Genomic DNA, 25671 nt, shown 5'->3' on the forward strand with positions numbered 1-25671 from the left:
CTCTGGACGCGCGTGGCGGGCTCGTGGCCGTTCTCTTGGCGCACTTCTTGCAGTGTTTTATTTGCAGAGTTGCTCTTGCTGAACGGGAGATGGGCGTATGAGACCAAGTTCAGTCCTAAACAGTAGCAGCATCAAATATATTGCGCATTACAAAGTAGCCTCTTATACACTTGTAACATTTGCCTATAAAGTTGTGTATACTTTGTTGTGGCACATATTTGTGGGCTTTTTTCACTTGTTGTGTTGTGTAGGGTTTTCGTTTCATCATCTTATTACTTATTACTTATCACTCTGGATGTGAGATGCATTAGTTTAATAGGCTGTGGTTAAATTGCTGTGATTGCGCGCTTCCGTCTCTGGTTTTAGTACTACCACGTGGGCCTGTGTTTCGCGCTTTATTAACTATCCTAATCGATTGTCCATCTCTTCATTAGTCGGTTGGATTATGAATTTTCCACTTAATTACCCGCAGTGTAGTGCTGGCTGAGGGAGAGACGCGCGTCCGTGTGCGCGCCTAAGTAGTTTTGACAGCTCAGTGTAGCGCAGAGCAGGTGTATTATTCAACTGTTTTTGTGTTTTTGTTTTCTATCTTCAGTGTCATATTGTAGGCTACGCCATCTCTTAATTAGTGCAGTGATGAGGCAGGTACTTCGCGCGTGCAGCCCTCGTTTGAGCAGTTCAGATTATTAAATCTCATGAGCAAATCTTTCTGGGCGACGCCCGTTATGTTAATTGTCGTGTTAAAAGTAAAGTTTCTCAGTCTAAATGGAGGCTCTAGTGCCTATTAAGCCTAAATATTATTTCCCCAATTTTCTAACGCTCTTTACTGTTTCAAAGACATGTTGCCTTGCTGTTAATCTCAACAATTAACATTTTGTATAGTTTTCACAACACATTTTTCGCCACAATCAACGCTCGCCAGTGGTTGTGGCACAGTTGGGGTTTATTGTGGGGTCTGCCCCATTGACGGCCGGGTCTCGCGAATCGCACGTGCCCCCGCATTGATCCCATTGTGCGCGAGATTACGCACAGCTGTGCCCGAGACAGGGACACGCCACTTACTCAACTTTGCCCACGTGGATTGTTTAGAACATGCTCAATCTGATAAATAAAACTTGGTCACGTGGGCAATAGGCAACTTTGCATTAACGGGCTCTTATCCAACGATTTATTGAACAAGGCTGAACAGATGGCTGTGTTCTGTGGAAGCGTTGGGGGTTGAGGCATCCGTTGCTTGGATGCTCACGCGTCAGTCGCTTCCCGAAGATAATACATGTGTTAAAACTGCATTTATCCACCTCAACGGTCATAATGACGGTCGGTCAGAGCCGTGTCGTGTCACAGCCGTGCGGACACATAGGCCCCGGCCTTGGTGCGTTCGTGTTGGCCCCAGAGATGCGCTCATGTAAACTCACTCCAACCATCGCTCCCGAAGCTCCCCAAGTACAGAGCCCTAACAGCCAGACGTATAGGAGACCCCTGTGTCCCATGAGTCTGATCCGGCCTCCTCTACACCTGCAACATACTTAGGGAATAGATCCGGCCCGTCTCCCTTTCTCATCACTCTCCCAAATGAGTGACTGACGAACTAAAGGGAATAACCCCTCTCCCCTTATAAGTAGCATAGATGGGCAATCTACTGGAAGAGGTCACAATAAACAGTCCACACTCTACCTTTGGGAATTTGTTTATAAAATACATTGTTTATAAAATACATTTTAACATAAAATTAGCCCTATACACTTTGAGCAAACATAAATGTGTTTAAAAACTTTTCAGAGTTTTGACTGTTCTCTTTGATCACTATTGCTGATGTATCTTACTATTTAATACATAAAATAAGTATTTTAGTTAAAAGTACCAGTTTGAAGCTCATTAATAGAAGAGGGTCACAAAAATCACTATCTCAAGTGAGTTGTCTTAGCTCTTGTCCCCAGGGACCAAGGGAAGGATGGGAGGTGTTTGGTGCTCTCTGCTGACAGATGGGTCCTTGTTCCTGTCTTATTCTTCATTTCTGTCGCCCTCTCCTAAGACATGACACACTCGCACACACCAACATTGCACCAGCACAATGGACATTAACAGATACACACATGTTGCCTGGGATGCCGTGGAGAGCTGAGCCCCTTGTTGTCTTAATAAAAGATGCAGGGATTTGGGATGTGGGACTAGGATATTGTTGTGGTGAACAGTTTGGTATATAAATTGTGTATATCTCTTGTGGGTCTTGCCCAAAAAGTGTCCTATAAAGCTAAATGAAGCATGTGCCAGTATAAACAAGACAGAACATTGACAATTACAATTAATAGTAACAAAAAGATTTTTACTGTGGGAAGAGATGATTGCCTATTAAACACTTTCTGAATTCTGGTCTGAGATGTGTCTTGCTTCTGTCTGTTTGACAATCCTGCGGTAATAACAGATTAACTAAGTATTTAGCTGGCGTGTGTATGGCGTGATTGTACCCTGGCCGTGTCCTCTCCATTTGCTACTCATTGAAGCTGAATGTGTCGTATCAGAGTTTCCTAAGGGAGAGACTGACAGGCACACGGACAGAGCCGCTCAGGGGACAGTAGGGCCTGTTCTGCACACGCACATATACCCTTCATGACCCGAGTCATAGGTATTTAACTTCACTTACCTCTCACCAAACCGTTCATGAGCATTTCATAATGTTAATGAAACTTTTACATTCTGTTCTTGTTTATTTTATGTTTCAGTATTTTTAGTGCTGATCTGAGGTGCAGAAAACTGAAAAAAACATTTTCTGGGCCCTTTTTTAATTTGTAAATTATACTTTTATTTCAGTGGTGAAGACGGGCATGTTTTCTTGCACCTTATTTAATTAATGGAATCTAATTTGTTCAGTTTGTAGACTAGATTAATCTATTCCTGCATGGCTGAAGGTATAGTTTAATAATCAGACTGAATTACAACATTTAATGTTCATTATTGTACCGTGTTAAAAACAGAAGTGTCCTTGTTACAATATTTAGTACACAATGACAGCCAAAACCCTTGATCACGCAGATAAGATCAGGCTGAGTTTGAAGTTTGTGATATGAGCAGATTGTTAGCAGCTTATTTCTCTTCCTCTGGGCTAATGGATTTGGAATAAATTCCAGTTGGGCAGAAATGTAGCTACAGAAGGGGAATCAGGCCCGGGGGCAATTCTCACTAAGTGGGGAGAGAGCCATTAAACAAAGGTGCCTGTGGTTTCAGATTCAGGATACTTTACAGCGTTTGTCCCAGGACGTGCACTGTGTTTTTGGGTGTGCGGGGAGAGGGGGCAGAGCAGGGGGAGGAGGATCCATCTGCCACTCTGTCGTCCTCAGGGAGACGGCCTATCCCAGGGGTGTTCTGTAAGAGAAGGGCTGAAAGGATTACACCCAACCACTAATCAACAACGCTAATCTGTGGGCCCCCATACAAAATCCCTTACCATCCAAACAACTATTTAGGACAGAACATAAACCACCAGGATCAACAAAAAAATGTTGGACAACCAGATAAACTTTTGGAAAACTGTATGAGGTTCTTAATTAAGAGTGAGACGGTTAAGGTGTGATTGGCAGAGAGCCACTTTGTGTCTGTGATCAGGTGCAAGTGTCCCACAAGTGGCCTGTCTGATTCCCAGTGTGACCATTATGCAAATACAGCAACACAGCGAGTCTGCAACTAAAATGAGTCTAACGGACAAAAACACATCAATTCAAACCCAATAGTAAGATCATTTCTTCTGAGCATTCAGAGATCAAAATGTTTAATTTGGGACAAAATAGAATCCTCAACTTATAAGGTTGACTATTGTATGAATGTTTTTATTTTCCAAGAAGGCCTTTATTAAAAGATACAGAATGAAATGTGAGACAGTGGGCCCATGTTGTTTCCAGGTAAGTCTAGTTTAGTCACAGCAGGGTCCCTCTAGAGCAGCTGTTGAGCTCCTTACAGCTCAGACCTGGCAGCAATGTGAGAGGAGTTGGCCCTGGTTTTATTGCCTTGCTTGCGACACAATAATTCTGATGTTTGGAGGGCTTTGGTGGTGCTAATAGTGGGGTTGGAACTCTGAAGGGTTTAAGACACAAGTGATGATGCCAATCCTTCAGGGCATTGGGACCCGGGGTGCATTGGCCTGCCTGCAGCAGGATGCCCATCGGCTAAGCTGCTCTAAGCTGTCTATCCTTGAAGCCTCATTGTTCAGTAGGTCCAGCGCTGTCAATATAAAGCTTGGCTAATGTGATCTTGAGGCAGCTGGAGCTGCCCAGATTATTACCATGACACAGCCAACTGAGGGTGTAATATCATTAAAACTAAATCAGGTGTTTGGAGATTTGAGCAGCCAAGATTTGAATGGCATCAACCAGGACAATTGCAGTCATTTCGGTTACGGGGTGTTCTATAGATTTTTCTTGAGCATGATTTTAACAATTGAATCCAACATTGACCCACAGGACATGAAACATTTAAAACAAAAAATAATTTAAGAGGGGAGGACTAACTTTTCTTCACCCTGGCCAATAAAAGCCTGTGTGTGTGTGTGTGTGTGTGTTGTGTGTGTCTGTGTGTGTGTGTGTGTGTGTTTGTGTGCGTGTGTGTGTGTGTGTGTGTGCGTGTGCGTGTGCGTGTGTGTGTGTGTATTGTGTGTGTGTGTTGTGTGTGATATATATATATATATATATATGTCAACTTTATATTCAATAAATAAAGTAATAAAACAATTAAATTGGTTGAAAGTATATGCTAACCATAGGATATGCACAAGTCATTATTAGCCTCTTGTGGAGGATTATTGTTGCAAATGATGAGAAAAACGTGAGGGAGTGTTAATCTTCTTAAACTGTTTGACACTGAGCTGTCTGCTCGGCAGACTCATCAGCAATCAGCTGTCCTCTGAATGGACCAGTGCCATAATACTCCACAGTCATAACAATAGAGTAAAGACATAAGCCTGAGCGCAGTATGAAAAAGAAAAATATTTTGGTCCTTTTATATGGGATAGCCTAATATCTCAAAGTTGTATGGTGCGTTATTTTAGGCTGCCCATTGTCATTGTATGAATCTGCATGACTTTGTTAGTGGTCGCTATTCTTTTGGTGTTGTGCCGTGATAAAGCGCCAGAAGTGCCGTTAGTCGCGCTGCAAGAGCCGCATGTTTCTTTTGTTTTGGCGCTCGGGACACATAAGTGGTGATTTCAAGGCCCATTGAGCGGGCGATGGATTGTGCCCGAAGTGCGCAGACCAGTAGAGCATTGATTATTGGACCGCGCAGAGGGACGCCCAAACTTATGTATTTATCCATTTCTGCATCAATACAGTTTGCGTATTTGAATGAGTCACTATGACGAAGCTCTCTTAATCCTGGAAACGATATACTTCAATGTTAACGGATTAACCGCAGTAGTCTGCATATTGTTGGCTTTCAATTGTAAAGAAACAGTTGTGTTTTTCTTTTCTTTTGTTTTTTTCTCTTAGTTTATGCTGAGCCTGTAAACTGTTCATGATTGTAGTCAAACACGCAAACACTCAAACTGAAACCTCAAAGACTTTTGCACTGAACAACAGTGACATCTTGTGGTTTGTAATTGAAGTAGACCAATTGCTGGGTTTAAGATGACGTAACAAGATTACATAGGCCAATAATATTTGATACAGATGGGTGGCAGCTAAAATTAATATTGTTTGAAAAAATAAAAATACAAAGACACCAGTTGTAGGCTACATTTACAGAACATGGTGCCTATTCCACCCTGTGGGCTTCTGATGAATGTGGAGTGTGAAATGGATAGATCTTGAATTTAGCAGTAGCCTTGAATCCCTGATTTCCTCCTCTCCTTCATTTAACCCACACAGGCCTATACTAATTTACCTATGCTCTGTTGCGACTCTGATCGTCTTAATCTGTCCCTCACACACCCACTTACAGTTTAAAAAAATGGTCTTCTTCACTCTTGTGTGTGCATAAATCAGAGACAAGACATTGAAGAACTTGAACTAAAAAAAGAGGCCAGCAGAGGACCATCCGACATCGCACCAGGAGCAGAACCCTGAGGTGTTGTGTCCAGGGCCGACACAAAACATTAGATGACCAAAAAAAAACAAGATTTTGGTTACAAATACTGTTTAAAAATCTCATTCTTGTCTTGGAACACTGGACCAACTCTATACTCTATCGGGTAACTCAAGGGTTCATGGGAGTGGCCAATCCAGTCCACATGTGGTATGTGTATCTGGAGAAAGCGTTCGACCACATCCCTCATGGTGTGTGGGGGGTGCTCATGGTGTCCTGTGGGGGGTGCTCATGATGTCCTATTGGGGGTGCTCTTGGTGTCCTGTGGGGGGTGCTCATGGTGTCCTGTGGGGGGTGCTCATGATGTCCTATTGGGGGTGCTCTTGGTGTCCTGTGGGGGGTGCTCATGGTGTCCTGTGGGGGGTGCTCATGATGTCCTATTGGGGGTGCTCTTGGTGTCCTGTGGGGGGTGCTCATGGTGTCCTGTGGGGGGTGCTCATGATGTCCTGTTGGGGGTGCTCTTGGTGTCCTGTGGGGGGTGCTCATGGTGTCCTGTGGGGGGTGCTCATGATGTCCTGTGGGGGGTGCTCATGGTGTCCTGTGGGCGGTGCTCATGGTGTCCTGTGGGGGGTGCCCTGTGGGGGGTGCTCATGGTGTCCTGTGGGGGGTGCCCTGTGGGGGGTGCTCATGGTGTCCTGTGGGGGGTGCTCATGGTGTCCTGTGGGGGGTGCTCATGGTGTCCTGTGGGGGGTGCCCTGTGGGGGGTGCTCATGGTGTCCGGTGGGGGGTGCTCATGGTGTCCTGTGGGGGGTGCCCTGTGGGGGGTGCTCATGGTGTCCTGTGGGGGGTGCTCATGGTGTCCTGTGGGGGGTGCCCTGTGGGGGGTGCTCATGGTGTCCTGTGGGGGGTGCTCATGGTGTCCTGTGGGGGTGCCCTGTGGGGGGTGCTCATGGTGTCCGGTGGGGGGTGCTCATAGTGTCCTGTGGGGGGTGCCCTGTGGGGGGTGCTCATGGTGTCCTGTGGGGGGTGCTCATGATGTCCTGTTGGGGGTGCTCTTGGTGTCCTGTGGGGGGTGCTCATGGTGTCCTGTGGGGGGTGCTCATGATGTCCTGTGGGCGGTGCTCATGGTGTCCTGTGGGGGGTGCCCTGTGGGGGGTGCTCATGGTGTCCTGTGGGGGGTGCCCTGTGGGGGGTGCTCATGGTGTCCGGTGGGGGGTGCTCATGGTGTCCTGTGGGGGGTGCTCATGGTGTCCTGTGGGGGGTGCTCATGGTGTCCTGTGGGGGGTGCCCTGTGGGGGGTGCTCATGGTGTCCTGTGGGGGGTGCCCTGTGGGGGGTGCTCATGGTGTCCTGTGGGGGGTGCTCATGGTGTCCTGTGGGGGGTGCCCTGTGGGGGGTGCTCATGGTGTCCGGTGGGGGGTGCTCATGGTGTCCTGTGGGGGGTGCTCATGGTGTCCTGTGGGGGGTGCTCATGGTGTCCTGTGGGGGGTGCCCTGTGGGGGGTGCCCATGGTGTCCTGTGGGGGGTGCTCATGGTGTCCTGTGGGGGGTGCCCTGTGGGGGGTGCTCATGGTGTCCTGTGGGGGGTGCTCATGGTGTCCTGTGGGGGGTGCTCATGGTGTCCTGTGGGGGGTGCTCATGGTGTCCTGTGGGGGGTGCTCATGGTGTCCTGTGGGGGGTGCCCTGTGGGGGGTGCTCATGGTGTCCTGTGGGGGGTGCTCATGGTGTCCTGTGGGGGGTGCCCTGTGGGGGGTGCTCATGGTGTCCGGTGGGGGGTGCTCATGGTGTCCTGTGGGGGGTGCTCATGGTGTCCTGTGGGGGGTGCTCATGGTGTCCTGTGGGGGGTGCTCATGGTGTCCTGTGGGGGGTGCTCTAGGAGTGTGGGATCTGAGGCCCTTAGCTCAAAGCTGTGTTCGCATTGCCAGCAGTAAGTCAGACCTGTTCCCAGTGCGTGTTGGACTCCACCAGGGCTGCTCTTTGTCACCGGTTCTGTTTATTGTTTTCCCTTAATTACTTACCTTTAATTATGATTTTTGTTTTATTATACTGCAGATTTATGCAATAAAATGTGTTGTGTCTAGAGAACTTGACCTGTTGTATGAGTAGGTTAAAGGAAACCAGGTTAGTTCATAATATAAGATAAGACAACCTTTATTTGTCCCACAATGGGGAAATTTCAGTGTTGCAACACAGTTGAGGTACAGAAACAGATTAGACACAGAAGTATAATAATAAAAGAACAGATAACAATAAAAAAAACTTATACTCTTAATAAAAAATGAAAAATAACACTCTTATTTACAGAAGTTATATGGACAGAAAATATTGCACCAGGATGATTGACATGATGTCACAGTATTGCACATGATTATGAAGATGAACGACTAACAGTGTTTGTTATAAAGTCTGACAGCAGCAGGAAGGAAAGACCTGTGAAACGTCTCCTTCACACAGCGAGGGTGGATCAGTCTCTCACTGAAGCTGCTCTCCAGAGCGGACAGAGTGTCCTGCAGGGGGCGACACTCATGGTCAAGCATGGATGTGAGTTTAGCCAGGACCCTCCTGTCCCCCACCTCCTGCACCGAGTCCAGAGCACAGCCCAGGACGGAGCTGGACTTCTTGATGACTTTGTCCAGCCTCTTCCTCTCCCTCTCTGTGATGCTGCTGGTCCAGCAGGCCACACCGTACAGGAGGGCTGATGCCACCACAGAGTCGTAGAAGGTCTTCAGGAGTGGCCCTGTCACTCCAAAAGACCTGAGTCTCCTCAGGAGGTAGAGCCGACTCTGGCTCTTCCTGTACAGTGCGTCTGTGTTATGAGTCCAGTCCAGTTTGTGGTTCAGATGAACACCCAGGTACTTGTATGAGTCCACTCTCTCAATGTCCCGTCCCTGGATGTTCACTGGTGAGGAGGCAGTGGGGTGGCGTCTGCGGAAGTCCACCACCATCTCCTTGGTCTTCCCCGCGTTGATGAAGAGGTGGTTCTGCTGACGGGCGAAGAGCTTTTTCTTGTGAAAATGGCCACCTGGAGCTCATCCTCCATTTGCCTGATGAAGGGCTAGTGGTGAAACATTGTTTATGTCCAAATAAAATTTAAAATTTTCAGGCATGGTGGTAGTAAAATAGGCTATTAAGATACATTGGGGCACTAGGTCACTGTTTCTTTGGAACCAGTATCAAACTATATGAGAAATGTTACACTAATAACTGTATTTTTAATATAATTGTGAAAAGAGATGATTAAATTTTTCCCAAAGAATATAAAACATGTGCAATAGGCTAATCCCTCAGTTGGTCCTCCTGACCTGCCTCAACATCTGAGTTTACGGGTATTGGTATTGCCCAGATGGGGTTAAATGCTGATAACTGATAGTCATGAGATGTTATTCTGTGTCTTGCCTGTCTATGGAAGTCATGGTATTGCCCCGGGCTATAGAAATGAGCGTCTTCCTATCCCATGTTAAGAAAGAACATGGTCACTGACCCGTTAAAAGAAGGGCAACAAATTCTGATATCAGAAGCAGAGCTTCATCATTTGCATGCCCTGGACTATTAGCCATATATTCCACAAGTTTGGCTGTAGATCAGAAGTCTCAAACTCAACTTACTATAGAGTTTTGCCAGTGGTCGAGTGGTTAAGGCATCAGCACAACAATGTACTGCATGCCCTCCTTTCTCTCTCATCCCCCATTTCACACTCACCTTTTATGTCTAATAAAGCCTTCGGGCCAAAACATTCTTTTCATAGAAAAGAAAAGAAAATGGAAACAACCGACGGAACGCCATCAATGACAGGGAGGAGTCATGGACTGGTGGCACTTGTTCAAAGAAAACTGGAAGAGGAGGGTGTGGAGGAGGCCATTGCTCTGCACTGCATTATCCATCAGCAGGTCACAAAAAAGCAGGTTCTTTCCACTCCCTGACAGCCCCGAAACGCACTACAAGTGACCAATGTTGCTAATTGGCTCGAGCCATTCCATTCCATGGAATGTGATGAGTCTTTGTTCTGAAATAAAAATAATCATTATTATTATTATTCTTTCATGGTCATTTTGCCACAACTCGCATAGACGTGATCGGCTCGGCCCGAACTCCAATAAAATGGATGTTGTGAGAACGCCCGTCGCAACAGTGCCGACTAGTTCAAAAAAGAAAAAACATGAAACGCTTATTCTTTGGCCTAGGCACATGAGACTTGGGACAGTGATAGAGCTACCTTTGACCTCTGACCTTTGATGACTAAAACACACCTGGCAGCATCGTTCTATGATAAACAGGAAGTCAGCCATGTTGAATCAAAGTGGCAACGCCACGTTTGACTTTTTTTCCCCAAAATTGTACTTGTCCTAAGTTTTTTTGTCCGATCGAGCTCAAAACAACACCTTTTACATCTAAAGACATTGAAATTAAATAAATATTCAACATTTTTTTTACATTCCTTACGGTCTCCTGTTTTTTTCAAGGACAAGTCACGCCTAATGGAATTGATCTACGGAGCTCATATTTCACTCACTAATGCGTTTTTATGGTCTGATTGGAAATAATTAATACCCATGTAATAAATTTACTCTATAGCGCCCCCTACCCAATGTGTGAAAAACTCAACATTGTCTGATTTGTTTGAAACTCATGGATTATATTCTCCTCGAAACGCCATGAAGTGCATTGCAAATATTGTGTATTTTCACAATTGGCCAGCAGAGGCGCAATGAATGCCTTCACTTCCTCTTCCTCTTTTATTTTGATGGAACATTTCCTCTCGTGCCGTGGTCTTAGCATTAGCGTTAGCATCAGCATTAGCGGCGGGTCTCTGTTGCTAGGTGACGGAAGTAAGATAAGATAAGATAAGATATTCCTTTATTGTCCCACTTGGGGAAATTTCATTAGTGCAACGCAGGAAGATACAAAAGAAAAGAACAGATCACTTATAGGAAGTTTGAAAAACACTCTCAGTAGATCTCCTATAAACAAAAACTCCCATAGACAAAACCTCCCATTACCCAACAAGGGATGGAGGGGAAAAATAATAAAGATAAAAATAAATAAATAAATACATAAATAAATACAGGGTACAGGGAGGAGGGGGTCTAAAGAATAAAGTCTAAAGAATAAAGTCAAAGAGAATGCAGTGTCGGGGCAATCGCGATCAAAACACGGTCGTGCGGGTGGCGAGAGCCATCATCGCCGCTACAGCGGCTTTAATTCGAGTTGTTGTTGTCATGAGCTTGAGCGATGATAGGCCACAAGTGTTAAAAAATATAAAACGGCCAGGGCAATGACTCTCGGGTGCATGTGAGAAAAAGCGCATGGGCCGCACTAACACTAAGCTTTGATTTCTGTAGGGGGCCACAAACCATCATTCCGGCGGCTGCAATTGGCCCCCGGGCCGCGAGTCTGAGAACCCTGCAGATGATATAAGTTATCTGTTCTTTTCCTCTGTATCTACCTCTGTATCTACCTGCGTTGCAACAATGAAATTTCCCCATGTGTGGACAATAAAGGAATATCTTATCTTATGTCATCAATGTTTTAAAATAGTGTTGTTCTTTGCGAAATTTAAATATAGAATGAGAATAAATCAAACATCTTACAGACGTGCTTCTTTTCTATATATGGAGAATATTCACGCATGTTGGGGCTTTTTTTTTTTTACAGTACGTCATTACTGTGGGTCTGTCAATAATATGAATCATCAGGTCGGAGGACCAGCACTCTGAGGCTGAGCCACAGTCTCACGCTTCAGTAGCAATCCCACATCTGAGGAAGCGCCACCTGCTGTTTGGAAGATAAACTGACTGATGGGTTTATTATAAAATTGATGATATTAAAGTTTAGAATGGCTTGTATCTTGTTGGTTAACATATAAAGTACAGCACAAAGTGGTAAAAATATTAATGCTGCAAATTTAAAAAACAACTATAAAAGCATGATGTGTATTCTGTATTTGTAATGTGTGCATATTTGGTTTCTTCCATACAAAGTAAAGTTGTTTTTACCTTTAGTTAGTTAAATAATGGAAATATATTTAAGTTACATGATACACGGGATATTCAAACATTTGTTTCTTACAATACATGCTCATTAAATAGCAAACAACCCAATATTTAACTTCAACAAAACATTAGAGAAATCTATTATTTATTATCATTTTATTCTATTATGATTTGTGTGCTGCCGAGTCTCTACGTCCATACACATGGACGATAATAGGAACATAGAATAACATAGATCAGTGTGATATATGGCAAAAAATAACCAACTGCTGTGTTCAATTATGAAACATTGATTCACTTTCTATTTAAATGCATCCCTTCACAGTCCACGTACAAACAGATATGCTGGTAAATAAGACTTAAGATAATGGCCCGCAAAATGCAATGTTTCTGGTGTAGAATATCGATTTTTACTATAACTCGATAAATAAGACGGTCTAATCCCTTCACGTTACTAGTCAAATCAAATCAAATCAATTTATTTTTGTAAGGCCCAAAATCACAACAACAGTTGCCTCTGAAGGCCACAGGGAGAAATGAATCAACAATGTCTGTGGTGGCGATGGAGTCAGACAATGTCTGTGGTGGCGAGGGACGATGTCCCAGGGTCCTCTGTCCTTAGACTCTCCTTCTTGGCCAGGAAAAACTACAAAAAAAACCTCTTTGGGAAAAAAGCGTAGAAACCTGGAGGAGTTCCAGTGAAGGAGAGATCCGACTCTCACAGACGGACAGACGGACACGAGGAGACTGGAGCTGGACCCACTCTTCAGGCAGATGAGGGACCGTCTGAGGCGAACTGGACCCACTCTTCAGGCAGATGAGGGACCGTCTGAGGCGAACTGGACCCACTCTTCAGGCAGATGAGGGACCGACTGAGGCGAACTGGACCCACTCTTCAGGCAGATGAGGGACCGACTGAGGCGAACTGGACCCACTCTTCAGATGAGGGACCGACTGAGGCGAACTGGACCCACTCTTCAGGCAGAAGAGGGACCGTCTGAGGCGAGCTGGACCCACTCTTCAGGCAGATGAGGGACCGTCTGAGTCGAGCTGGACCCACTCTTCAGGCAGATGAGGGACCGTCGGAGGCGAGCTGGACCCACTCTTCAGGCAGATGAGGGACCGTCTGAGGCGAACTGGACCCACTCTTCAGGCAGATGAGGGACCGTCGGAGGCGAACTGGACCCACTCTTCAGGCAGATGAGGGACCGTCGGAGGCGAGCTGGGCCCACTCTTCAGGCAGATGAGGGACCGTCGGAGTCGAGCTGGACCCACTCTTCAGGCAGATGAGGGACCGTCTGAGGCGAGCTGGACCCACTCTTCAGGCAGATGAGGGACCGTCTGAGGCGAACTGGACCCACTCTTCAGGCAGATGAGGGACCGTCGGAGGCGAACTGGACCCACTCTTCAGGCAGATGAGGGACCGTCTGAGTCGAGCTGGACCCACTCTTCAGGCAGAAGAGGGACCGTCTGAGTCGAGCTGGACACACTCTTCAGGCAGAAGAGGGACCGTCTGAGTCGAGCTGGACCCACTCTTGAGGCAGATGAGGGACCGTCGGAGGCGAGCTGGGCCCACTCTTCAGGCAGATGAGGGACCGTCGGGGGCGAGCTGGACCCACTCCTCAGGCAGATGAGGGACCGTCGGAGGCGAGCTGGGCCCACTCTTCAGGCAGATGAGGGACCGTCGGGGGCGAGCTGGACCCACTCCTCAGGCAGATGAGGGACCGTCCACACAGGGCAGGGACCACTTCACCAGGGGAGGGGCATCTGGGTCCACAGGTCCTCAGGAGTGAGAGAAAGAAAAGAAGGCGGTGAACAGTTTGCAAGTGGAATCAAAAAATAAATATTGTTTGATAGCATAAGTAGTCAGAAGAAGAGGATAGTGCTCAAGCTGCCATACTTCCCCCAGCATAGTTACTCCTAGGGCAGCGTAGCTAAAGCTGTGGGTTTATAGTAGAAAAAGCTTCAGTTGTAGTCATCTGGACTCAGTTTGAAAAAATAGACGTTTCGACTCTCATCCAAGAGTCATTGTCAATAACAGAATTTAGGTCGAGAACTCCGATATTAATACTGTTCTGTGGTAAGACCCGCCCATTGGGAGGAGCCTTCCTGAAGTAGAAAGAGTTGTTTGTTTCAACAGAAACTCCCCCTTGTATCTACCGAGCTAGCCTATTCAGAATCTTAATGGGCTATTAGAAACCTCTTTGTCTTTGTGAGACCCTGGCACAACCACCCTGAGTACCTGATTAGCATCTGAATGTCCTTTACCTTTCCAGGGGTTCAGAATCCCATTATAAATAACAGGAAGATGAAACCTAAGCCCTCCATTTCTGTTTAAAGAAGGTCTTTCTTTTTTAACAAAAATAGCTTCCTTGACTCCTCTTTCAAACCATCTTTTCTCCCTGCTTAAAACCTTCACCTCACCGTCTTCAAACGAGTGATTAGAGGCTTCAAGATGGAGATGCACGGCGCTCTGAGGTCCTGAACTAGTATTTCTTCTGTGCTGATAAAGCCTCTTGTGTAGAGGCTGTTTGGTCTCACCTATGTAACGTTCTTTACAGCTTTCTTCACTGCATTGGATTGAATAAACTACATTGCTCTGTTTTTGAGTCGGCAACTTGTCCTTTGGGTGAACCAGTTTTTGTCTTAAAGTGTTTCCTGGTTTAAAATAAACAGGGACTTCGTGTTGTCTAAAAATTCTCTGCAGTTTTTCCGACAGGCCAGACACATAGGGGATAGAAACACCCTTCCTTCTCTGTTCAGTTTCCCTTTTGTCCTGCTTCTTGGTTCTCTTCACTCTGTTGAGAGCCCAAGCGGGGTAACCACAGGCTGAGAGGGCATTTCGGACATGTTTTTCCTCTTTCTTCTTGCCCTCTGAGCTGGTGGGCACACCTTGAGCTCTGTGTTGTAAGGTTCTGATCACCCCCAGCTTGTGCTGTAGTGGGTGGTTGGAACCAAAGAGCAGATACTGGTCCGTGTGTGTAGGTTTCCTATATACTTCTATTTGGAGTCTCCCGTCCTCTCCTCTGATCGTGGAACAATCAAGAAAGGCCAAGCGATTCTCCTTAGCGTCTTCTCTTGTAAACCTAATATGTGGGTCCACCGCATTGATGTGATCAGAGAAGGTTTCCAGCTCTTGTTTCTTGATTGTTACAAAAGTATCATCGACATAGCGGAGCCACAGTTTTGGGGCTTTGCCTGAGAATGAGGACAGTGCCTTCTTCTCAAAGTGCTCCATGTACAGGTTGGCCACTATGGGAGAGACGGGCGAGCCCATGGCACAGCCATGAATCTGTCTGTAAAATTGTCCCCGGAATTGAAAGTAAGTGGTGTTCAGACAGATGTCCAACAGTTTACATATGTGTTCAGGTGTCAGTTTGGTCCTTTCCTGTAGGGTGCTGTCTTCCTGCAGTCTGATCCTCATTGCTGCTACTGCATCAGTGGTCGGGATGCAGGTGAACAGGGACACAACATCATATGAAACCATGAGGTCATCTGGGTCCAGTTGGAGATGTTTCACTTTATCCACAAAGTTGTGCGTGTTTTCCACATGATGTTCCGAATTCCCCACAAGCGGAGCCAATATAGTTGTTAAATGCTTGGCCACATTGTAGGTGATGGAATCTGTGCTGCACACTATGGGTCTGAGTGGAACCTCCTTTTTGTGTATTTTTGGAAGGCCATAAATGCAAGGCATGGCTTCACCAGGATACAGTCTGTAATACAGAGGCCGGTCTATCGCTTCCTCTTTTTCCAGCCTTTGTAAACAGTCTATCACTTTCTTCTTGTAGCCACTGGTCGGATCTCTTTTCAAGCGCTCGTATGTGGTCGTGTCCTCGAGGAGGGTGTGGACTTTGGCTTCGTAATCAGCTGCGTTGAGAATCACAGTGCAACGTCCCTTGTCTGCTGGGAGGATGTTGATGCTATGATCTTTTTCCAGTGCTGAAAGTGCTTTCCTCTCTTCAGCTGTGATATTTGAAGGCGGTGGTTTGGCACTCTTCAGGGTCGCTGTGACACGTAACCTCAGGTCTGTAGCCTCCGATTCAGTCATTTTGTTGTTCCTAATTGCAGTTTCAGTGGCTGTGATGTAGTCCTCTGTAGGGATGTGTTTAGAGGTGACAGAAAAGTTGAGCCCTTTAGAGAGCACCTCCTTTTCTGCCTGTGTCAGAACACGATCTGATAGGTTCTTAATCCAATTGTTTTTGCTGGTCGCTAATTTGTCTGTCTCAGTCCTAATGTCTAGCTCGACCTCACCTGCATTCTTTTTGTTCAAAAGAATGTTGAACTTCTTGATTTGGCGTTCTTTGCTCTTCCTGTGCTGTGCTTCTTGTGCTGTCTGTGTAAAATCCAGCACTCTTTTGTGGGTTTATGTTTCTGTTCCTAACTAGTCTGACCATAAGCGATTTCGAAGAGGAACGTTTTAAGCCTGGACTTAAATGAAGAGACTGTGTCAGCATATTTAACATGGGTCGGGAGCTGATTCCATAACACAGGAGCTTGGTAGCTAAACGCTCTACCTCCTACTGTACTTTTAGAGACTCTTGGGACCACCAGAAGGCCGGCATTCTGAGAGCGAAGAGCTCTGTTTGGATGATATGGTTCTATAGCATCTTTGAGGTAGGATGGGGCCATGTCATTTATGGCTTTGTAGGTCAAGAGTAGAATTTTGAATTTGATTCTAGACTCGACGGGGAGCCAGTGAAGAGACTTCAGCACCGGCGTAATGTGCTCTCTTCTTTTTGTTCCTGTTAGTAATCTTGCTGCTGCATTTTGAACCAGTTGAAAGCTTTTTATGGAGCTTTTAGGACACGCTGCAAGCAGGGAGTTACAGTAGTCTAATCTAGTCGTTACAAATGCATGGATAAGTTTTTCGGCATCACTTTTAGGCAGGATTCTTCTGATTTTGGCTATGTTGCGCAAATGGAAATAGGCTGTTTTACAAGCTTGATTTATATGAGCTTTAAATGAGAGCTCCTGGTCAAATAAGACTCCAAGGTTTTTTACAGTAGAACTGGAGGCTACACTGACATTGTCCAGTGTGACTATCTGCTCAGATAGAGAGTCTCGTAGATGCTTAGGGCCAAGCACAATGACCTCGGTTTTTTCAGGGTTAAGAAGCAGGTAGTTTAGTGTCATCCAGGTTTTTATCTCCTTCACACAAGTACTAAGTCTGTCTACTTGATCGCTCTGATCAGGTTTCATTGATAAATACAGCTGAGTGTCGTCTGCATAGCAGTGGAAGTTAATGTCATGCTTTCTGATAATGTTGCCTAATGGCAGCATATAAAGAGTAAACAGAATTGGACCGAGTACCGAACCCTGTGGCACACCGTAAATTACTTTAGAGCTTGGTGAGGAGCTCTGGTTTACATTAACAAATTGGAACCTATCAGATAGATAGGATTTAAACCAGCTGAGGGCTGTTCCTCCAACACCTACATCACATTCTAACCTCTGCAGTAGAATGTTGTGGTCAATGGTGTCAAACGCTGCGCTGAGGTCCAACAGAACCAGGATTGAGACCAGTCCATCGTCAGCGGCTAATAACAAATCATTTGTGACTTTAACTAGTGCAGTTTCAGTGCTGTGGTGGGCTCTGAACCCTGACTGGAAAACTTCAAATAAGTTATTGTCCTGCAGGTTGCGACAAAGCTGTTTTACTACAACTTTTTCAAGGATTTTAGAGACGAAGGGAAGATTTGAAATAGGTCTGTAGTTTACCAATAGGTCGGGATCTAGATTAGGCTTTTTCAGAAGAGGTTTAATGACTGCATGTTTGAAGGACTGTGGAACATAGCCACTTTCGAGTGAAGTATTTATTATATTAAGAATAGGGTCTATAATTAGGGGGAGAATGTCTTTGAGGAGTCTGCTTGGAATGGGGTCTAGGACACAAGTTGAGCTTTTAGAGGACATAATGGCTGAAGTTATCTCTGCTTGATCAACAGCTGTGAATCTTTCTAAGTTTACAGGTGGATTTATATGAGACGTTAGATTTACAGCTTGGGCTAGTTCAGGGCTAATAGCGGGGGTAATTTCATCTAATTTATCTCTGATTGTTTTTATTTTATTGTTAAAAAATAGGAGGAAATCATCAGAGCTGAGTGTAGCTGGGATTGAGGGCTCTACTGCACTGTGACAGTTTGTTAGCCTGGCTACAGTGCTGAAAAGGAATTTAGTGTTACTTTTGTTGACTTCTATTAGATTTGAATAATATCTGGTTTGGGCCTTACGCAGAGCCTGCTTATAGGACAGCAGGCAACTTTTCCATGCTTTTAGGGATTCTTTGGTGTGAGAGCGACGAAATAATCCCTCTAACTTTCTAACTCTTTGTTTATGTGAACGCAGTTCTTGGTTGTACCATGGGGAGGCGCGCTTTGGCCTAATGACCTTCTGTTTTAACGGCGCGACAACGTCAAGAGCAGACTTCAGAGAATTCATGGTCAAGTCGACAAATTGATCACTTAAACTGGGACTAAAGCTGTTCTCAGCAGGATCACATGACATGTCACTGAATATTGGCTCTATTATTTCTTTGAATTTTGAGATAGATTTTTCAGATATTGTCCTTTTCATTATAACTTTATTTTGTGGGACTGGATGATCTTTAAGAATAAACTGAAAGGTAATTAGGAAATGATCTGACAATATAGGGTTTTGAGGGAGGACAGTGAGGTCACTAATCTCTGTTCCATACGTTAGGACAAGATCCAGAGTGTACTTGTGAGTGTGAGTCGGTTTATTTACATTCTGAGTGAAACCAATGCTGTCTAACAAGGCGCTGAAGGCATTACTGAGAGCGTCATCACTCATGTTCACGTGGATATTAAAGTCTCCAACTATAACTATTTTATCCCAGGCTAACACTAAGTTTGATATAAAGTCAGAAAACTCTGTTAAAAACTCTGAGTAGGGACCAGGGGGTCGGTAGATAACTATGAACAAAACTCCTTTTAGGTTTTTCATATTTGGACATGTGATCGACAGCATAAGGCTTTCAAATGAGTGAAATGCATTGTTAGTTTTAGGGCTCATGAGTAGGCTTGAGTGGGAGATCACTGCCACACCACCACCTCGGCCTGTGCTCCTGGCAGTCTGAAAGTTTACATGGGTGGGTGGGGTGGACTCATTTAGTCTGACGTAGTCGTCTTGTTGAAGCCACGTTTCAGTTAGAGCTAGAAGATCTATGTTATAGTCACTAATTAATTCATTAACTAAGAGCGATTTGGAGGAAATTGCTCTAATGTTTAGCAGTCCACATTTTACGTGTTTATTCATTTGTGTATTTGTGTCATTTGTGATTGTTATTTTCCTTAAGTTATTTGGTCTGACGCCTGAAATATTTTTTCTGAGATGTGACTTTTTGGCATTATTTGTGCGAGGAACACGAGGGACACACACAGTCTCTATCTGTCTTGAATCTGAACACTTCACATGTAACAGAACGGGCGAGAGTTCAGTGACAGAGGAGCGTCTTGAACTGCTGCTCTGCACCTGGGGCTCATCCCTAGATGGTCACTTAACACGACTAAGACTATCGGTCAAATTCCGAACTAATAGGGATGTACCCTCCGAAAGTCGGATGGATGCCATCCCTGCGTATGAGCCCGGGCTTTCCCCAAAACGCACTCCAGTTATCAATAAAGACAACGTTGTTTTGAGGGCACCATCTGGATAACCAGTTGTTGAATGCTGAGAGACGGCTGTACAATTCAGCATTGATCCGATTGGGCAGGGGACCAGAAAATATTACAGTGTCTGACATCGACTTCGCTAGATCACACACCGCGGCTACTTGAACTTTGAGCACCTCTGATTGTCTCCGCCGGGCGTCGTTACCGCCTGCGTGAATCACGACTCGCCGGAAACGGGTCCTGCTCCGCTTTAAGATCCTAAGGTTTCCTTCGATGTCACCCATTCTGGCCCCCGGGTAACACCTAACGCTAGCAGCTGGCAGCTTCACGTCTCTAACAATAGAACTCCCGATTACAAGAGTTTCTCTCGTGTGTTCAGCGGGCGTGTGATCGCTGAGGGGAGAAAACCTATTATAGACGTGAAGCTCACGGCGCTCTGAGGTTCGGCGTTTAGCGCCTTGTCCCCTCCGAACTGTCACAAATTGTCTGTTACTGAGCCATTTTGAGGTTTGTTTGTTTGTTTGTTTGTTTCATGAAATAACTCATAAACACGGTGCAATGTAATTAGACATTTGTTTAAGATTTGATGTTGAGTCATGTAAAACACGTGATTATATCCAATAATATAATTCAACAGATCCATGCGTTCAACAATAGGACAGGCTGTTGTACCATGTTCAACTCACACAACACTGGCGCTGTCAGTGTGTTGTGAAACCGCTGGCTTCAAACTGCGGTCCCTCCGGCCTGCAGCTTCACCCTCCTCGGGCCTGTACGTGATGACGTATAACGCACAGTTTTTCTCGCCCTGCCCGTCTCCGTCTGAGCGTCACTCACATTCTTTGGTTTTCTGTCTCTGGGCACACCTCAGCCAATATAATCATGGTAGGTCATTATTTTTTTCAATTAATGATACCAGCTAATCATAGCAACTTAGTTTGTGTTTCTAATTCGAGTTTTAGCATCAGACAAGACCCGTTTAGACGCCGTATTCTGACTGTCCTGTTTGTAGCGGGTTGCTAGCGGAAGTGGAAGTTCGATAGCTTTAGTCTGCAAAATAGGGAACTCAAAATCTGTCAAATCAATCGACTAATTTAACATTTCATGCTAACTACGTGTTTATGTTGAACTAGTATAATGCTAGTTGTTTGCGTTGCTCTTTAACGCTTGATGTAACCGTTGCCCTCCCGTAGCTCACGCCATTTCGCTCATTCTCTTTTTGAACAGTCTGACTTCTCTGAAGACCAAGTCCTGGGTAAGTGTAGTTTTGTCCTGCAGACTTCCTCCCGTCTCTGTGCATGCTTCACTCTTGATTTATCCCTCTTATCACAGCTCTGTGTGGCGCTTTCTCTGCCGCGAAGCCAAATGCCGTTATTTGGGGCTTCTTCCACTGGTTTACCTTTCCCACCTTTTTGCACATGCTTGTTCTTTTCAGGTTGAATTAAACGCGGATCAGACTGATGGTAAGTCCGAGGAGGTCCTGGTGGTCAGACGTGGATGGTTCTCTTGGTTTGAGTGTGATCAGCATGTTGGCTTGTTAGTTCTTAATCTGTTGGAGATAAATTGATCCACAGTAATAAACTTTAACATGATGATAAGCTAATCTTTGTTGGCTGTATGTTGCATTGTGTTTGTGGTCGGTCAGATGTTGGATTTAACAGAGGTTATAATAGTCATTGGGTCTGTTTGACTGTGAATGCCACTGCCTCTAGTCTGTTTTAAACTTGTAAACTTGTCTGTTCTCTCTGGAGCGGTTCATCTGAAGTCTGTGTCCTTTTTTGGTGCTGGATACAGCTGGTTTGTTTAATCACCACTGTCATAATGGGCTATACTCTCTCTTTCTCTCCTCCTCCTCGCTTCCACTCCTCCAATACCAAATATGGTGCTGGGAATAGTTCTGACATGCCACTAGGGAAGTTGTGCATTCCTGAGAACAGGAAAAGTCCACAACAGTGTTTTCTGGAGCCAGTCTCCAATAGTAAAGTTGTGGTCAGATTTATCTGCTACTGTCCAAATATTTAATGTTGATCAACGGTTAATTGGTTCATAATAGTTATTTAACTCCACACATAGTTCTAATAATGATGTTGAAGAACAACTGGAGAGGTAATCAGACAGTTGGTGTCATGGATGTATATTTTGGTTATTGTTTTAATGTAGTTTCCCAAAAACCTTTTGAGTTAGTACTTTGTTTCCAAAATTCAATATAAAAACATCATTTCGAAACAGATATTTTAAGTGTATTTATTTCTTTTGATCTTCCTCCTAAGCAACTATAATGTTGGGTACATTTCATGTTTGCTTGATGTATTTATCAATGTACAATTATTCCCTTTCTGGTCAAAATTGGGTGACCTTCTGGCATTGATTTTTGCCAAATGAAGTAATTAATATGGTATATTTAGCAATTTTGTGTTCCCATTTTATATATATATATATATATATATATATATTTTTCATCATTGTTTAAATCACTTACATTATTAGTTTATAGCTGTAGCTGCAACCGTTGACTCTGAATGTTTGGTGTTATGCCTTGTTATGAACAGAAAAGTCATTCCGTGTGTGTGGATGGAGTAACTTTCTACCTCAATCTTGTCTGCTTGAACTTGCTTGTTTTCTGTCTAATAAATCAGTTGATGTTTTGTTAGTTTAGAATCTAGCAAATATTCAAGGTTGTTTAAATGTTTCTGTTCATTTGACAGAGTACAAGGAGGCATTCCTGCTGTTTGACAGGACTGGAGATGGAAAGATTAGCTTCTCCCAGTGTGGGGACGTCATGCGTGCACTTGGACAGAACCCCGTCAACGCGGAGGTGCTCAAAGTCCTGGGGAATCCCAAGGCCGAGGGTGAGAGAACAATACCATGTTATTTACAGCACAGTCTTGTGCCTCTGTGTTGTAAATAAAATAATCTAGTGCTGATCAAAGCTTTGATTACCGGTAACTGTCCTTGTAATTCTGTGCAGAGATGAATACCAAAATGTTGGACTTTGAACAGTTTTTGCCCATGTTCCAAGCCATTGCCAAGAACAAAGATCAAGGTTCAATGGAAGATTTTGTGGAGGGATTGCGTGTCTTTGACAAGGAGGGCAATGGGACGGTAATGGGGGCTGAGCTCCGCCACGTCCTCACCACGCTAGGCAAGTGCTTTATTCAAGTGTGAACAAAGGCTGGTTAAATGCAACATTCCTTCTCATTTATGTTCACTTCACAGGTGAGAAAATGACAGAGGAGGAGGTGGAGATGCTCTTGGCAGGACATGAAGATACAAATGGTTGCATCAATTATGAAGGTAGGCAACACATTGTGGGGATTTAGGTGACATTACTGCCCTTTTAGCTGTAATTGGATCAGTGCGGTGTCACTGTCCTTTAAATTCATACTCCTCTCAATGTGACATTGGATCTTTCCTGCTGTTTAAAACATGACATGTGAGACAAGCTTTGTCTTATGCTAGGCTTAATTGTCCCTGTGTATGTGCTTTGTGTAAACATCAAATTCTGAAAATGTGTGAACTGTTTTTGCTTTACAGCATTTGTGCGTCACATCCTCTCAGGCTGAGGCCGGTACGGGCATTGGGTATATCAAGAGTTGGCACTGCCAGGCTTTCCTGCTTTTTCATTACACACACTACACATCATAAACCTCGTTAACATTTGCCACTAAACAAGAGCCATATCTGGAGTGGAAAAGGGAATGCCTGGTGGGCTCTCTCCTGTAGCAGTGAGGCTGTAACCACATGTAGCCCCCACTCAGGAAGCTGAGTGCCCTCTGTCCTTCCTCTGGCCGCATGGCTCTCTGAATGTGTCGAGGACCCCTTCGTTTAAAGGGGTTTGGTGGACACAAGACAAGAGACATGAGCCCAATCTGGTGTGTGGTGTCTGAGTTAGTGGGTGTTGTGTCCAGAGGCAGCTCCTCTGGCCTGTTCGCATGTTGGTATTTTCAAGCTCTACTTTGGCTCTTGGGGCAGAGGTGATCGGACATTACACAAGTTACATCAATATTTGACAATAGTCCCCAGCTTTGGGAGAGATTCCAGGCTCTTTCTACTAACCGGAGTGCAGTAAAACTGGCTCTCATACTGATTTCCCCCTCTGTACTGATAGAAGCTGAACATATAGCTGGCTGCTCTCTGGACTGTAGCCTCTCTCCCTCTTTTCTCTGCTTTGTGAAGTGAGGAAAGCATACGAGGATGGCTTCTCTAACCAGCTTTACCAGGATCATAGACATGGCCAAATGCTTTGGCTGAACTTGTTAGATGATTCTTCACCTGTTTCCATTAGTAACCTTTTCGGCCCCACTGTCCTTTGGCTCTTTTTAGGGGACCTATGAAATGGGAAGTCTATAATGTCTTATAGTCTAATTTATGGCTTTTCTCTGCTCTTTCCAGAACTGGTCAGGATGGTCATGAACGGCTGAAGATGAGAAGAGTCTTACATTTTTAGTACTACTTTGCATTTACCCTTTTATAAGTCACCTCATGGACCCTTTATACATTTCAAAATCTTAATATTTTCACTTAATTTAAGTGCCTTGACATTCCCTGATCGCAAATGGACCTCACAAAACATGTCTTTATACGTTGTGCTTGCTTGGTTTCAATACAGGGGCAGCACTTTCTACTTGTACAATTTGAATCTCATGCTGTAGTTGTCACTACCTTTGTGTCAGTAGATCTTAGATCTATGTACAGTAGCAGCACATGCTGTTTCAGAGGCAAACTCGTACAACACATGATATAATGGTAGATTTATCATACTGTTAAAGCCGTACACATGATGCATTTCCAAAAGATGTCCATGTTTTTAACCCACCCATATATTTTCTGCATTTAAATAAATGTTTCCTGAAAACCAACAGTTGAGCCTTTGTCACTTTTTACAAGTATGTTTGTTGTACTGCATTGTACCACAAGAGGACGCTGTTTGCTTGTAGCTTCTGGACACAGAGTGCGTTATGATATGGATATTTCTAGCCAATTGGGGTCAATATTATAACTACATTTAAAATCCATGCGGTTAATTGCATGAGTTGAGATATTCTAATACATTTGAGGTTACAACCCTAGGGTCAAGTTTTATGTTTAAATGTCTTTTTTGGTGACCAAGCTGTACGTTGATTTAAGAAAAAAAGATTTGGGGACAAAGCCTAGTGGGATGAGCCGTCAGAGGCTGCACGGTGGCTTCCTGACCTTTTCTCAATTTTTTTTTTTCCCTCAACACCCACAAATATTTCCCCTCATTAGGCGGCGCCGCTATTGGAGTACAGGCTTATGTGTGGTATGTTCAGGGGGTGTCATAGTCCAGTGCTGAATAGCTTGTCTTCTAATTACTTGGTGTGTGTATGTGTGTGGTCGATGGAAGTCAAGGCTATTGATTATTTTAATCCTCCTATTTGTGAGTCTGTGATCCTCGTGGCTCTGCATTCGACAGGGGAATCACTAATGGGCCTCAGCGCAGCCTGTCTCAGACCTCTCTTCGTCCAATTAACTTTCAACTGAAATCTGCCAGGAGAGAGCAGAGGAGGGAGCCGGGGCTGGACCTGACCAGCGCTGTAACGTCCTCCTTGGCCAAAGAAGCAACAGATATTGCAAGGCCCTTATACCAAATCTGTATGTCCAAACACATCCACACAGACATCTATTTATTTTGTAACCCTTTCCACATACTAAACCATTTTATTTTTGGCATATCCCAGACAAAGGTGGGTGTGTTTTGTGAACCAAGATTGTACCAGTTAATGTGACAAGTATTACCCTTTAATTGAAATGTTATTGCCTGGACCAAATTCTTGTGAATTTCTTTTTCGAGGAGCAAGTTTTATGTTTAAGGAGAATATATAACTCCCCAAACGTAGAACAAATGTATCTTGTTTTGTCCAAATAGAGCCCACTATTGTTAAATTAAATCTATTTCTGATATTTGCAGCCTGTAATTTGAGATGAGCTCAATGTAGGCAACTGATTTAATGTTCGTCTTTGACACTGTGTTCTAGACATATTGGAAATCCATGACTGCTCTGCTCCTGATGCTTCGATCCCA

The 25671-nt window shown here is 44.7% G+C and overlaps 1 protein-coding gene and 1 long non-coding RNA gene across 2 annotated transcripts; one reads left to right on the forward strand and one right to left on the reverse strand.

Annotated features, from left to right (window-relative positions):
• The first annotated feature begins 20407 nt into the window (after nucleotides 1-20407).
• LOC140363425 (myosin light polypeptide 6) lies at nucleotides 20408-24487 on the forward strand. Its single transcript, XM_072449965.1, is given in 8 exon segments — nucleotides 20408-20446; nucleotides 20448-20513; nucleotides 20856-20883; nucleotides 22334-22477; nucleotides 22597-22770; nucleotides 22845-22922; nucleotides 23163-23196; nucleotides 24021-24487. Coding segments are annotated over 7 exon segments (558 nt in total). The 3' UTR covers nucleotides 23192-23196; nucleotides 24021-24487.
• Nucleotides 23165-23649, reverse strand: LOC140363427 (uncharacterized). Its single transcript, XR_011927147.1, has 2 exons — nucleotides 23383-23649; nucleotides 23165-23345 (listed from the first exon to the last, which is right to left on the reverse strand). It is a non-coding gene; the product is annotated as an uncharacterized lncRNA (long non-coding RNA).
• Nucleotides 24488-25671: the final 1184 nt, after the last annotated feature.

The sequence above is a fragment of the Eucyclogobius newberryi genome, unplaced genomic scaffold (assembly GCF_026437365.1).
Source record: "Eucyclogobius newberryi isolate DKJ021-1_F unplaced genomic scaffold, fEucNew1.0.hap1 SCAF_17, whole genome shotgun sequence".
NCBI classification, from domain to species: Eukaryota; Metazoa; Chordata; class Actinopteri; order Gobiiformes; family Gobiidae; genus Eucyclogobius; species Eucyclogobius newberryi.